The sequence below is a fragment of the Excalfactoria chinensis genome, unplaced genomic scaffold, assembly GCF_039878825.1.
Source record: "Excalfactoria chinensis isolate bCotChi1 unplaced genomic scaffold, bCotChi1.hap2 Scaffold_68, whole genome shotgun sequence".
Taxonomy (NCBI): domain Eukaryota; kingdom Metazoa; phylum Chordata; class Aves; order Galliformes; family Phasianidae; genus Excalfactoria; species Excalfactoria chinensis.
The window spans coordinates 60,683-75,318 of record NW_027315710.1 but is presented as its reverse complement, the minus strand read 5'-3'; the positions used below and the strand labels follow the sequence as shown (position 1 = coordinate 75,318).

The window sequence follows — 14,636 nt, the reverse complement described above, 5'->3', positions numbered from 1 at the left end:
ATGATGCTTTCCAATCAGGATGTTTAATTCGGTGGTTTTGCACTAATGCAAAATCCAACACACAATAACCTAGAATTCATGGAAGAGGTGCAGGCCTGAGCTCTTCTTTGGACCACAGGGACACAGTTTAATGGTGTCCACAAGTGCACTGCAGTGCAAGGGGGATACAGAGCCTTTATGATGGATGGGCGAGGAGACAAGGAAGTGCTTCTGCCCTCTGTGAGAGTGCACTGAGCTCTGCCTGGGGATGGCAGAGCTGCCAGGTCAGAGCTAATGGAAATGGCAAACAGAGGAGACCAACAGTGTCTCTTCCTGTCTTCCTGATCAGAGAGAGCAAGTGGAAGATGCCCTCTGCAGACAGATGGGAGCCTGATGTTGTCAGGCCTTTGTCCTGTTTGGGGGTCTTTATCACAGAATCACAGAATCACAGAATCACAGAATCACAGAATTATAGGGGTTGGAAGGGACCTCTAGAGATCATCGAGTCCAACCCCCCTGCCAAAGCAGGCTCCCTACAACATGTTGCAAAGGTAGGCATCCAGGCGGGTCTTGAATATCTCCAGAGAAGGAGACTCCACCACCTCCCTGGGCAGCCTGTTCCAGTGCTCCATCTCCCTCACTGTAAAGAAGTTCTTGCGCACATTCGTGCGGAACTTCCTATGCTGAAGTTTCAGCCCATTGCCCCTAGTCCTGTCCCCACGCACTACTGAAAACAGACCAGCCTCGCCACTATGGCTCCCACTCTTCAGGTATTTATAAACCTGGATCAAGTCCCCTCTCAGCCTTCTTTTCTCAAGGCTAAACAGACCCAGTTCCCTAAGTCTCTCCTCATAGGGGAGATGCTCCAGGCCCTTCACCATCTTTGTGGCCCTCCGCTGGACTCTTTCCAAGAGATCCCTGTCTTTTTTGTACTGGGGAGCCCAGAACTGGACACAGTATTCCAGATGAGGCCTCACCAGGGCAGAGTAGAGGGGGAGGATCACCTCCCTCGACCTGCTGGCCACGCTCTTTTTAATGCACCCCAGAATGCCATTGGCCTTTTTGGCTACAAGGGCACACTGCTGGCTCATGGCCAACCTGTCATCCATCAGGATACCCAGGTTCCTCTCAGCAGAGCTCCTCTCCAGCAGGTCTTCCCCCAGCCTGTCCTGGTGCATGCAATTATTCCTCCCTAGGTGCAAGACTCTACACTTGCTTTACCTCATCCAGTTTCTTACTGCCCAGTTCTCCAGCCTGTCCAGGTCTCGCTGAATGGCAGCACAGCATTCAGGCATGTCAGCCAATCCTCCCAACTTCCTATCATCAGCAAACTTGATGTGTGTGGTCACTATCCCCTCGTCAAAGTCACTGATGAAGATGTTGAACAAGACCGGACCCACCGCGGATCCCTGGGTAACACCACTACTTACAGGTCTCAGACCGGACTCTGTACTACCAATGACAGCCCTCTCTGCTCTGCCAGTCAGACAGTTCTCAACCCACCTCACTGTCCACTTATCTATACTCACTGCCATGGAATGTCATGGGAGACAGTATCAAATGCCTTGCTGAAATCAAGGTAGACTACATCCACCGCTCTCCCCCCATCCACCCATTCAGTGACAATGTCGTAGAAGGCTACCAAGTTGGTTGAGCATTATCTCCCCTTGGTGAACCCATGCTGAATACTTTTGATAACCTCCTTTTCTTCCAGTTGCCTGGAGATGGCATCCAGCACAAGCTTTTCCATCACCTTTCCAGGGACAGAGGTGAGGCTGACTGGCCTGTAATTACCTGCATCTTCCTTCTTGCCCATTTTTGAAGACTGGAGTGACACTGGCTATCCTCCAGTCTCCAGGCACCTCCCCCATTCTCCAAGACCTCTCCAAGATGATAGAGAGTGGTTAAGCAATCACCTCTGCCAGCTCCCTCCTTCCCTGTGGATGCACCCCTTTGGGTCACATGGCTTTGTGAACATCGGTGTGGCCTAGGCACTCACAGACCACCTGTTCCCTGACTAAAGGCAAGTCTTCCATTCCCCAGACCCTCTCAGTAAGCTCCAGGGTCTGGGATGCAGGGTCTGAAGACAGATGCAAAGAACTCCTTCAGTATCTCTACCTTCTCTGCATCCCTGGTTACCAGAGCACCCCCCTCACATAGTACGGGACCGGCATTCTCCCTAGTCTTCCCTTTTCCAGTTAGCATACTTTAAAAAGCCTTTATCGCTACAGCCAGATTCAATCCCAGGTGTTTTTTAGCCTTCAAACAGGGGCAACTCCTTGTGCACATCTGCTCTAAGCCAAGAGGAGTCCCATCTCCCATGCGTCTGTGGGGAAATGAATCTCATTTCAACCCCAGGCTTTTACATCTGAAGATGAGAAACCTGCACTGACTGCCTCAGCTGAATGATGATCCTGCAAAGGAGAAGTCAGAGGGTCCCTGTCCTTGTCTACATGTCTTTTTTATTAAGGGCCAGGAGCAGAGCTCTCCAGATGAGGCATTTGCACTTCTGCTAGGCAAACACGATCTGTTAGGACAAACTGATACAGTAAAAGAGTTAATCTCAAAGTCAAAAGTTAGGTATTTGGGCCCATAAACAAGTGGGATGTGTGGTTAAGACAAGGGAAGAACATCCTGCACACTAAAGGGAACATGTCTCAAGAACTAGACCAGTATTGGACTACTTCTATCAAGCACGACAATGTAAATAGGTCAGAGCAAGGAAGACTTCAAGGCTTCGTGAAGAAGATATCTGTCTTCATCCCCTAGACCACTGGAGGGACACCCCCACTATAAAGTGCACCAGAGTGAGGGGCAGTATGTAAATGAGTTACTGGAAACAGTAAAAATGTAGATGAGTTCCATGAAATATGCTGTATATGTATCAGCTTGGCTTTCAAATATGTAACACTTCTGCTTACAGGCATGCAAGACAGGAGTGATTCCCTTTGCACCCGGTGCCTAATAAACATATTCCTACTTTATAACCTAACTATAGTTTGATTCTGCAGCACAAAATCATGCTTCTGGAATCAATGTGTACATTGGTGAGTAACTGATCTGACATCCAAATGTGTTTTGCAGAAATGACCCTGCCGTCTATCAGGAGCTTTCAGCCCTGGAGCCCCAGGGAAATCTCCAGGGGAAGCAGTGAGGAAGAGAAACTCAAATCCTCGGGTGTGCTGAGTTGGGCTGGGCTCCTGGGACAGAGGGAGCTGATACAAGTGGGCAGTGCTGCAGAGAGACAGCTGTGCCCAGGAGCAGCTCTTGTGCACAGCACAGCATGCAGGTGACAGAAGGAGAGGAGAGAAAGGGGAGAGAGCTTGCAGGATGTGTATGGTGTGAGCAGGCTGTGAGCTCATGACAACAGCATTGCCCACAGACAATGACCCGGTAAGTCTCATTGCAGACAATGCAGCTGGTATTCATAGAGGGTTAACTAAAACTGAGACTTGCCATAGCAGATCTGGCTGCAGGCACTGCTTGTTTCTTTTATTTGGAAAAAGACTTCTGCTTGAGCTGAGGGTTTCCATGCTGCAGTATGAAAGCACAGCCCTGAGGGCTGCGTGTCCCAGCACGGCTGCAGGCTGTGCATATGGGGCTGCAGGCGGGTGCCCAGGGCTGTCCTGCAGAGCAGGGTCCCTGCTGTGCCCCAGGGGCTGTGTGCCGGCTATGGGACTCTGCCGCCTGCCAGGCTCAGCACTCAGCCTGCCCAGGGAGCTGCCCAGGGTGCTGCGGGGAGACGTGTGGGGGAAAGGAGCCCCCCGGCAGGGCTTGTGCTGCCACAGCTGCTGCCTGGGGCAGGGGATCACAGCTCCACTGCACAACTGAATGTTTGCGAGGGTACTTTGCAAGAGGAGAGCCAAGGCAGGGATTTTTAATTTCCTGTTATTAGGAAAGGAAAAAGGATTGGTGGCAGAAATCTCATAGGGGCTGTCAAATCTGAACTCAGCTCTGAGACTCCCAAATTTGTCTTCAATCGATCCATTGTTTTGTGAACAGTCACACAGGTTGTGCTTTCAGCCTCTCGTTTCTAATAGGACAGAATCAGTTTAAGTTTTTGTTGTTTTCTGCAGACTTTAATAGTGCTCTTATCCTGCAAACAGGCAGATTTGTCTAAGACAAACTGAAGTGCAAAGAGGCTGGGGCTGGGGGCTCTAAGACCAGTTGGAGTAAAGATATGAGATGTGTAAACAGCTCCTGAGAGGAAAATATTCAGGAGGCTGGGATAGGATTCTGAAATGAGAAAAAAGTAAGATCTTAATATTCTGCTTCTTTAAGGATGGTGAAGCTCATGAAAATAAATACAAGTTCTGGACATAAATAAACATGTTCCAAAGGGAGAGGAAAACATTTCCCACTACAGCAGGAGTGTCTTTGAGAATGGTCTGGACTTGTCATTATCTTCTGCACTCTGAGCAGGACTCCAAGCCCAGGAACAGCAGATGCCCAACAGCAGCTCCATCAGCGAGTTCCTCCTGCTGCCGTTGGCAGACACGCGGCAGCTGCAGCTCCTGCACTTCTGGCTCTTGCTGGGCATCTACCTGGCTGCCCTCCTGGGCAACGGCCTCATCAGCACAGCCGTAGCCTGCGACCGCCGCCTGCACACCCCCATGTACTTGTTTCTCCTCAACCTGGCCCTCCTCGACCTGGGCTGCATCTCCACCACTCTCCCCAAAGCCATGGCCAACGCCCTCTGGGACACCAGGGCCATCTCCTACAAAGGATGTGCTACACAGGTCTTTTTCTTTACCTTCTTCATGTCAGCAGAGTATTCCCTTCTCACCATCATGTCCTATGACCGCTACGTTGCCATCTGCAAGCCCCTGCACTACGGGACCTTGATGGACAGCAGAGCTTGTGTTACCATGGCAGCAGCTGCCTGGGGCGCTGGGCTTCTCAATTCCCTGCTGCACACTGCCAGTACATTTTCACTGCCTCTCTGCCAAGGCAATGTTGTCAACCAGTTTTTCTGTGAAATCCCACAGATCCTCAAGCTCTCCTGCTCAGAATCAAATCTCAGGGAAGTTTTGTTTCTCATTTTTACTTTCAGTTTAGGCTTTGGCTGCTTTGTTTTCATAGTTGTGTCCTATGTGCAGATCTTCCTTGCTGTGCTGAGGATGCCCTCTGAGCAGGGACGGCACAAAGCGTTCTCCACATGCCTCCCTCACCTGGCCGTGCTCACCCTGCTTGTCATCTCTGGCTTTTTTGCCTACCTGAAGCCCCCCTCTGTCTCCTTCCCATCCATGGACCTGATGGTGGCACTTCTGTACTCAGTAGTGCCTCCAACACTGAACCCTATTATATATAGCATGAGGAACCAGGAGGTCAAGGATGCAGTGAGGAAAGTGATTACTAAATGTGTTTCAAAAGCTGTGAACTGCCCATCTTTTGGAATTCATATAATGTAATCCAGCTTTTTTTTTTGTTGATTGTTCTGTTCATTTTATATGTGTAATTCATTATTATTCTTTATATATATATACTGTAATGTTTTTCACTAAAATATCATTAGTCAAATCAATTTCTACTCTGTTTGTACCTTTCTAGTGTAGACACAAAGCCTTTTCCACGTGCCTCCCTCACCTGGCCGTGGTCTCAGTATTTGTCAGCACTGCCGTTTTTGCCTGCCTTAAGCCCCCCTCACTCTTTTCCTCCCCATCCATGGACCTGATGGTAACAGTTCTTTACTCGGTGGTACCTCCAATACTGAACCCTGTCATCTACAGCATGAGGAACAGGGAGGTCAAGGAAGCAGTGAGGAAAGTGATTACTAAATGTGTTTCAAAAGCTGTGAACTGCCCATCTTTTGGTATTCATATAATGTATTCCAGCTTTTTTTCTGAACCAAGCTATCTTTATTGATTGTTCTGTTCATTTTATATGTGTAAATCATAAATATTCTTATATATATATATATATACTGTAATTTTTTTCACTAAAACATTAGTCAAATCAATTCCTACTCTGTTTGTACCTTTCTAGTGTAGCCCATACACACTGTACATAACAAACCAGGCATTCTGTGAAACTTACAGAATAAAGGACATGCAGTAACTCTGTCTGTCCTCCTTCTTTTGGAGCTGACGGTGTCGCATGTTCTCAGAAACCCACAATCCAGCAGGAAGCACATGACTGTTCATCAAACTGTGCCGTGACTTCAGCCTGCAACAGCTGACGGTCCATCCCTGGGCTCCTGGCTGGGGTTTGTGCTTTCAGGCTCACATCTGTCGGTGCCTCTGAGAGGCCAGCAGCAGCTGCTGGTTTGCACATTGGTTGTCAGGTCCCCTCTTGCTCATTTCCTGTGAGACCCTGCACAGGACAAGCTCTTTGATACGAGTTATCACATCAGAAGTTTCCAAGCTTCCTGGCCGGAACCAGCCATTGTGGCTTGGAACCAGCCTTGTAAGCCTGGAGCCAACCTTGTGTCATGAGTTACCTAGATTTACCTGTGCCCGTGACAATGGGCAGCCGCACCGTAGGGCCCCTGTCCCGAAAGGGAAGGGAAAATGGGAATGGGAAAAGAGAACAGCGGCGGCAACCTAAGGAGGAAAACTTATTTACTAAGTATGATATCAGAATACAGGATAACACAATACAATACAAAATGATTGAGGCTAATAAATTAAATGAAACAGAGAGAGAGTCCCCAGAAACCTAGAGGCCTACTGTGAACTCAAGGCAACACAGCTGGAATGCTTCCCAGTCTCCGAGAGTCCGAGAGAGAGAGAGAGCTCCAGCCTGGGAGTGAGATTATAGATGTCCTCCTCCCATGACTTAGCTCTGGCCGAAAAGTCCTCTGGGATACGTAGTTTTGTTCTGAGAGCTGAGTATTTGGGACGTTGATATTCCACAGAACTGGACTATGAAGCTTTTAATGATCCATACTGCACATGATGTTATGATGTGGAATATTGACAGCAACATTACAAAACCATGACATTCCACGCCTTATTCGACATTATTACATCATGGTTAATGTATATACATATATACACGTATATAAAACTATGATAACTAAATAGTACAATTAAATGTAATATAACTGTAAAACTAAATTGCACTAAACATGCATATATGTATACATATATACATAGAATTACTGACTGCACTCCTCCAACATCAAATTCCCTTGTGGTACACCTTGAACATCCCCATCCTTCTGCATCACCCACCAAGTGCACCCAGGTCCCTGGGCAAAAACAGTTCCACGGACAGGTTTGCCATTTCCAGAGGCTGGAAGGACCCAAACTGCTTTTCCCAACACGTTCTTTACATGTACAACAGGGACCTTATCTCCCTCTATAGTGTGTAGGGGGCTGGATTGACTAGGACCATCATGATTGACAGATCCTCTAGTATTGACCAACCAAGTGGCTTCTGCCAGGTGCTTTTCCCAGTGCTTCAATGTTTCACCACCCATTGCTTTCAACATAGTTTTCAACACCCCATTGTATCATTCAATTTTACCGAAAGCTGGTGCATGGTAGGGAATATGATAAACCCATTCAATGCCATGATCTTTAGCCCAAGTATTTATAAGGGAATTTTTGAAATGAATCCCGTTATCTGATTCTATTCTTTCTGGGGTGCCATGCTGCCACAGGACTTGTTTCTCAAGACCCAATATTGTGCTTCGGGCTGTGGCATGGGGTACTGCATATGTTTCAAGCAACAACCCAATTGTTGCCTCTGCCATGGTAAGCACATAACATTTACCACTGCGAGATCATGGCAAGGTGATATAATCAACCTGCCACGCCTCCCCATATTTATACTTTTGCCATTGCCCTTCCTCCCAGATAGTTTTCATTTTCTTGGCTTGTTTAGTTATGGCACATGTTTCACAGTCATGAATAGTCTGCTCAGTAGTGTCCATAGTTAAGTCCACCCCTCGGTCTCTGGCCCACTTATATGTTGCATCTCTTCCTTGATGGCCTGAGGTCTCATGGACCCATCGAGCTAGAAATAATTCACCCTTGTTAGCCATTTCAAATCTATTTGAGCCACCTCAATTCTGGTAGCTCGATCTTCCAGATTCTTTTGTTGTTCTTCAGTGCCCTGACTCATGGGCACGTGTGCATCCACGTGACGCACCTTTACAACCATACCTTTTGTTGGGGCAGCAATGTCTTTCCACAGTTCAGCAGCCTAAATAGGTTTACCCCTCTGCTGCCAGTTTTATTTTTCCCACTACTGTAACAACCCCCATAAGGCTTTTGCTACCATCCATGAGTCAGTATAAAGATGAAGCATTGGCCACCTTTCCTGTTCAGCAACATCTAAGGCCAGCTGCACAGCTGTCTGTGTGGACAACCTGTCGTGTGGGGCTCCACACAGCAGCCTTCTATTTGCAATGCTTCCCTACAATAAGACATGATCCATCTGTGAACAGGCATATTTCTTTTCATTTTCTGGTAGTTTGTTGTATGGTGGGGCCTCTTTAGCACGTGACACCTCTTCTGCTGGTGATGTTCCAAACCTTTTACCTTCAGGCCAGTCCATGATCACCTCTAAAATTCCGGGATGATTGAGGTTCCCCATTCGTGCTTGTTGTGTAATCAGCGTAATCCAATTGCTCCAGGTAACATCGGTAGCATGATGGGTGGAGGGAACCTCCCCTCTGAACATCCAGTTCAGCACTGGCAGTCGACGTGTCAGGAGGAGTTGCGTTTCAGTACCAACTACTTCGGAAGCACCCCGAGCCCCCTCATATGCGGCTAAGATCTCCTTCTCAGTTGGAGTGTAGCACTCTTCAGACCCCTTATACGCTCGACTCCAAAATCCCAGGGGTCGGCCTCGGGTCTCTCCTGAGGCTCTTTGCCACACACTCCAGGTGGGACCTTTCTCTCCAGCAGCAGTGTAGAGGATGTTCTTTACATCCTGTCCCGTCCGTACTGGCCCCAAGGCCACGGCACGGGCTATCTCTTGTTTTATCTGCTCAAAAGCCTGCTGCTGTTCAGGGCCCCATGTGAAATTGTTCTTTTTCCACGTTACGTGATAAAGGGGGCTTACAATGAGGCTGGTGTAGACCCAGAAAAGACTGTGTCTCTTTCTTGTTAGTTGGTGGAGACATGGCAGTGATTTTGTCGATCACATCTGCTGGGATGTGACGACGTCCATCCTGCCACTTGATACCTAGGAACTGAATTTCCTGGGCAGGCCCTTTTACTTTGCTTCGCTTAATAGCAAAGCCGGCTTGTAGAAGAATGTGGATTATCTGCTTTTCTTTTGTGAAAACTTCCTCTGCCCCACACAACAATGTCATCAATGTACTGCAGGTGCTCAGGAGCACCACCCTGTTCCAATACAGTTTGGACCAACCCATGGCAAATAGTTGGGCTGTGTTTCCACCCCTGGGGCAAACGGTTCCAAGTGTACTGAATGCCCCTCCAGGTGAAGGCAAACTGTGGCCTACATTCTGCAGCCAGAGGGATGGAGAAGAAGGCATTAGCAATGTCAGCGGTGGCATACCATTTGGCTGCTTTTGACTCCAGCTCGTATTGGAGTTCCAACATGTCCGGCACTGCAGCACTCAGTGGGGGTGTTACCTCATTCAGGCCACGGTAGTCTACAGTTAGCCTCCATTCTCCACTGGCTTTACGCACTGGCCATATGGGGCTGTTAAAAGGGGAATGAGTTTTATTGATCACTCCCTGATTCTCCAGCTGACCAATCAAATCATGAATAGGGAGCAAGGAATCCCTGTTGGTGCGGTACTGCCGCCTGTGCACTGTCTTTGTAGCAATTGGTACCTGCTGTTCTTTCACTCGTAGCAGCCCCACAACAGACGGGACCTCTGACAGGCCAGGCAAAACAGACAGCTGCTTAATACTGTCTGTATCTATGTAGCTATTCCAAAGGCCCATCGATAGCCCTTAGTATCCTTGAAATGCCCCCTTCTGAGGTAATCAATACCCAGTATACATGGAGCCCCTGGACCAGTCACAATAGGATGTTTTTGCCAGTCCTTACCAGTGAGGCTTATTTCGGCCTCTAACACAGTCAACTCTTGAGAGCCCCCAGTCACTACAGAAATATGGATTGATTCTTTCCCTTTATGACTGGAGGGCATTAGAGTACACTGTGCGCCAGTATCCACCGGTGCCTTATATTCCTGTGGTCCTGATCAGTGCAGAATCCTGAGAAAATGGTAGAATATGGGGGAAGGTCTGCTGTGGCCCTGGTAATCCCCAAGAGGCACAAATGACTGCAGTGTGCGATGGTCTGGCCCACACCTACTGAGCTGTGTTCAACACTCTTTAGCATCCTCAAATGAAAGAGAGCTGGATCTGCTGACAGTGCTGCAGCCTCTGCAACTCCTGGCACAGACTCTGCAGTAGCTTCAAGTTTGTGCTACATGTTCTGCGGTTGCTTAAAGCGCTGTGACAGATCCCGCTGTCACTCCACCCCTCATAATGATCTCTACGGTCACTCTTGCTACAGGTCCTGTAGCTGTTCCAAGTATTCTGACAAGAAAATGAAACAAATTCCTCCCAGGGGAGGTGCACTATGCAAGGAGGTACATCCATGTGGTTACTCCAACCCCTCCAATGAGCCCAGTGGCAGCTCCAACTTTGTCACAGATCCTGTGCTGATTCCAGCTCTGGCAATGAGCTCTGCAGTTGCACCAACTCCTGCAACAGACCAATAACCCCTTCAGCTCCTACAGTGAACCCTGTGGCTGTTAAAACCCCTGCAACAACTCCTGGACTTGCAATAGATACGCATACGTGTCAGTATCTACGCATATCTGTTTGCAACAGCATATGTTGTAGACATTTGAAAATAAATATATTATATATGTATAATTACATTTGTCATAATTATTACCCATTTTCTCTTCATCTCAACCCATAAACTTTAAACCACGACATTGCCCTGAGTCCCTTACAGATCTCCTTGAGACTCTTCAGTCTGACCCAGTAACGCAGTGAAGAGCACCAGAAGATCTCGAGGACTTCTCAGGGAGCAGCTTCTGAAGTATATTCCTTACACCAAATTTGGAAGAGGCCTCCAGTTCTCTGGTCCTGCTCTGAAGGAGCCCTCTTGTTATGGCAGTGCCAGCAAGGAGACCAGCTCTGACACAGCCGTTTATACTGCCGGCTACTGACTCAGTCACGGAGTGCTGCTGTAGAGACAACAGGAGTGTTGTGAGACACACAAGACCTTCAGGCCAGCACAAATGAGAGGATGTGAGAGCACTGTGGATGTGTAAATGGAGCAGGAATGAAAATAGCACACTGTGCTGCTGTCTGTGGCTGTACCTCCCCCAGACCCAGACAAGATAGGAAGAGAGAAGACAAAAGGAAAAGTATTTTTTTTAAAACCTTTTAGGTATCTTTTAATGTATTCAGGGAATCTGGTTCGATGTTTACATGAGCTCTTGGAGTGAGAAAAAGGAAATTAGGCAGGAAAGATGAAGAAATTGTAGACGAAATAAGTAGCAACATTTCATTACAAATTGCTGTATAACACTTACAGAATCAAAGAACCAAAGATGCATAAAACATAAAGAACCATCACTCCTTGTGCACTTCTGAACAGAACCAGAAGAATCCCAGCTCCTGTGTGTCCATGGGGAGCTGAATCCCATTTCAGCCACGAGGTTTCCCTTTAGGGTTGAGATGTCTGCAGTAACTCAGCTGGATCACTGTCCTGCACAGGGCAATTCCACCTTTCTCTGTTCTTGTCTGTGTTCCCTTATTGTTTCATCAAACTACCTCTGGTAGGACTCCTCATGTGTCTGGAATTTTTCACTGACCACTAGACATCAGGTGTTTAATTCATCAGATTTCAAAGCACAGTCACGATGCTGTTGTCTTTCAGGAGTTGTTGGCCAAGAAGAGCCAGGGACATCTCAGGGGAGACGAGTGGGAAGGATAAAGATGACATCTTCTGCTGCTCAGCTGGGCCGGGCTCCTGGGACACAGGGAGCTCATACAAGTGGGCAGTGCTGCAGAGAGACAGCTGTGCCCAGGAGCAGCTCTTGTGCACAGCACAGCCTGCAGGTGACAGAAGGAGAGGAGAGAAAGGGAAGAGAGCTTGCAGGATGTGTGCACAGTGAGCAGTCTGTGAGCTCATTGCAGGAGCATTGCTGACAGATCATGACACGGTAAGCCTCACTGCAGACCATGAGCTGCTTTTCATAGAGGGTTATCTAAACTGGGACATTTTGTTGCAGATCAGGCTGCAGGCACTGAGTGTTTCTTTACTGTGGAAAAAGCCTTCTGCTTGAGCTGAGGGCTTCTGTGCTGCAGTGTCAGAGCACAGCCCTGAGTGCTGCGTGTCCCAACACGGCTGCAGGCGGTGCAGCCAGGACTGCAGGTGGATGCTCAGAGCAGGGTCCCTGCTGTGACCCAGGGGCTGTGTGCTGGGTATGGGACATTGTGGCTTGTCAGGATCAGCACTCAACTTGAACAAGGAGTCGCCTTGGCAAGCCACGACCCAAGGTAGGAATTTTCTTTTTTTTTTTTTTTTTTTTTTTTCTTAGTTAACAAATGGAAAAGGATTGGAAGCAGAAATCTGAAGGGGGCTGTTTGTTTTGTGAACTGTCACACGTGATGTGTTTTCATCCTCTCCTTTCAGGGAGAGGAACCTTATAAAGGGTGGAAGTAGTTGAAATTATCATTTTTTGTTGATAAGAATAATGCACTTATATTGCAAATAGGCAGGTTTCCTGAACAGAAAGTGGAGGGCACAATGGTTGGGCTTGAGGGCTTTAAGAGCAGTGAGGGTAAAGATATGAGACATGAAACAGATGAAAAAATCCAGGGAGATGGGATAAGATTAGAAAATGAGAGGAAGGTAAAAACTCCTTATGCTTCATCTGCTTATAGGATGTTGAACTTCATGAAATTAAATTCAAGTTGTGGTGCTAAATGAACACTGACATAGAAGAACAAAAGCATTTCACAGTATAGTAGTAGGAGTGTCTCTGAGAATGGTCTGGACTTGTCATTATCTTCTGCACTCTAAGCAGGACTCCAAGACCAGGAAGATCAGATGCCCAACAGCAGCTCCATCAGCGAGTTCCTCCTGCTGCCGTTGGCAGACACGCGGCAGCTGCAGCTCCTGCACTTCTGGCTCTTGCTGGGCATCTACCTGGCTGCCCTCCTGGGCAACGGCCTCATCAGCACAGCCGTAGCCTGCGACCGCCGCCTGCACACCCCCATGTACTTCTTCCTGCTCAACCTGGCCCTCCTCGACCTGGGCTGCATCTCCACCACTCTCCCCAAAGCCATGGCCAACGCCCTCTGGGACACCAGGGCCATCTCCTACGCAGGATGTGCTGCACAGCTCTTTTACTTTCTTTTCCTCATGTCAGCAGAGTTTTCCCTTCTCACCATCATGTCCTATGACCGCTACGTTGCCATCTGCAAGCCCCTGCACTACGGGACCTTGATGGACAGCAGAGCTTGTGCCACCATGGCAGCAGCTGCCTGGGGCGCTGGGGTTCTCAATTCCCTGCTGCACACTGCCAGTACGTTTTCACTGCCTCTCTGCCAAGGCAATGTTTTGAACCAGTTTTTCTGTGAAATCCCCCAGATTCTCAAACTTGCCTGCTCAGACTCCTACCTCAGGGAAGTTGTGTTTCTCATTTTTAGTGCCGTTTTATTCTTTGGGTGCTTTGTTTTCATAGTGGTGTCCTATGTGCAGATCTTCATGGCCGTGCTGAGGATGCCCTCTGAGCAGGGACGGCACAAAGCCTTCTCCACGTGCCTCCCTCACCTGGCTGTGGTCTCCCTATTTCTCAGTTCTGGCTTTTTTGCATACCTGAAGCCCCCATCAGTTTCCTCCTCATCCATGGACCTGATGGTGGCACTTCTGTACTCCATGGTACCTCCAACACTGAACCCTATTATCTACAGCATGAGGAACCAGGAAGTAAAGGATGCAGTGAGGAAAGTGATTAACAAATGTGTTTCACAAACATTCGACTGCCCATCATTTGGAATTCATGACATGTAATGCAGCTTTTTACTGATGCAAACTCTTTGTTTTGTTTTGATCAACTTTTGTAACTGTAATTTATTATTATTGTTATTTTAATACTGTTATGTTTTTCACTGAAACATCATTACTCAAACCAATTCCTCATTAACTTGTAACTTTGTAGTAGCCCAGACGCACTGTACATAATGAACCAGGCTCTCTGTGTACCTTAACAGAATAAAGGACATACAGTGACTCTGTCTGTTCTCCTTCTTGTGAGACATTTCTGGAGCTATCGGGGTGAGATGATCTCAGAAACCCACAGTCCAGCAGGAAGCACACGGCTGTTCATCAGACTTTGCGGTGACTTCAGCCTGCAACAGCTGATGGGCCATCCCTGGGCTCCTGGCTGGGGTCTGTGCTTTCAGGTTCACGTCTGTCAGTGCCTCTGTGTTGTGGTTTTGTGATTTCTGTTGTCAGTATTCCACAACAGAACATTGTGCAGAACAGTGGCACTTAAAGATTCAATATCCTCTTTCTGTGTTACCACTGTTTGGGGCATTTTGGGTTTCTGGGGCGTGGGGGCGCAGGTTCGGCATCCCTGGAGGACTTGGCATGAAGAGGAAGCAGGGTGGGACTCTGGACCGGATTCCAGCCGCTCTCTGACTCTGGTTCCTCATGTTCTGTGTCAGAGTTGCACATACCTATAATCAATTAAGGGC

At 48.0% G+C, this 14,636-nt stretch overlaps 1 protein-coding gene across 1 annotated transcript; it reads left to right on the top strand.

The window, feature by feature from the left end:
• Positions 1–12,984: 12,984 nt before the first annotated feature.
• LOC140265159 (olfactory receptor 14J1-like) lies at positions 12,985–13,950 on the top strand. The gene has a single exon (XM_072361044.1). The coding sequence runs from the start codon at positions 12,985–12,987 to the stop codon at positions 13,948–13,950; it is 966 nt and encodes a 321-aa protein (XP_072217145.1).
• Positions 13,951–14,636: the final 686 nt, after the last annotated feature.

What these genes read in the sequence shown, in the direction of transcription:
- LOC140265159 (XM_072361044.1), top strand. Translation starts at nt 12,985, where the DNA reads ATGCCCAACAGCAGCTCCATCAGCGAGTTCCTCCTGCTGCCGTTGGCA.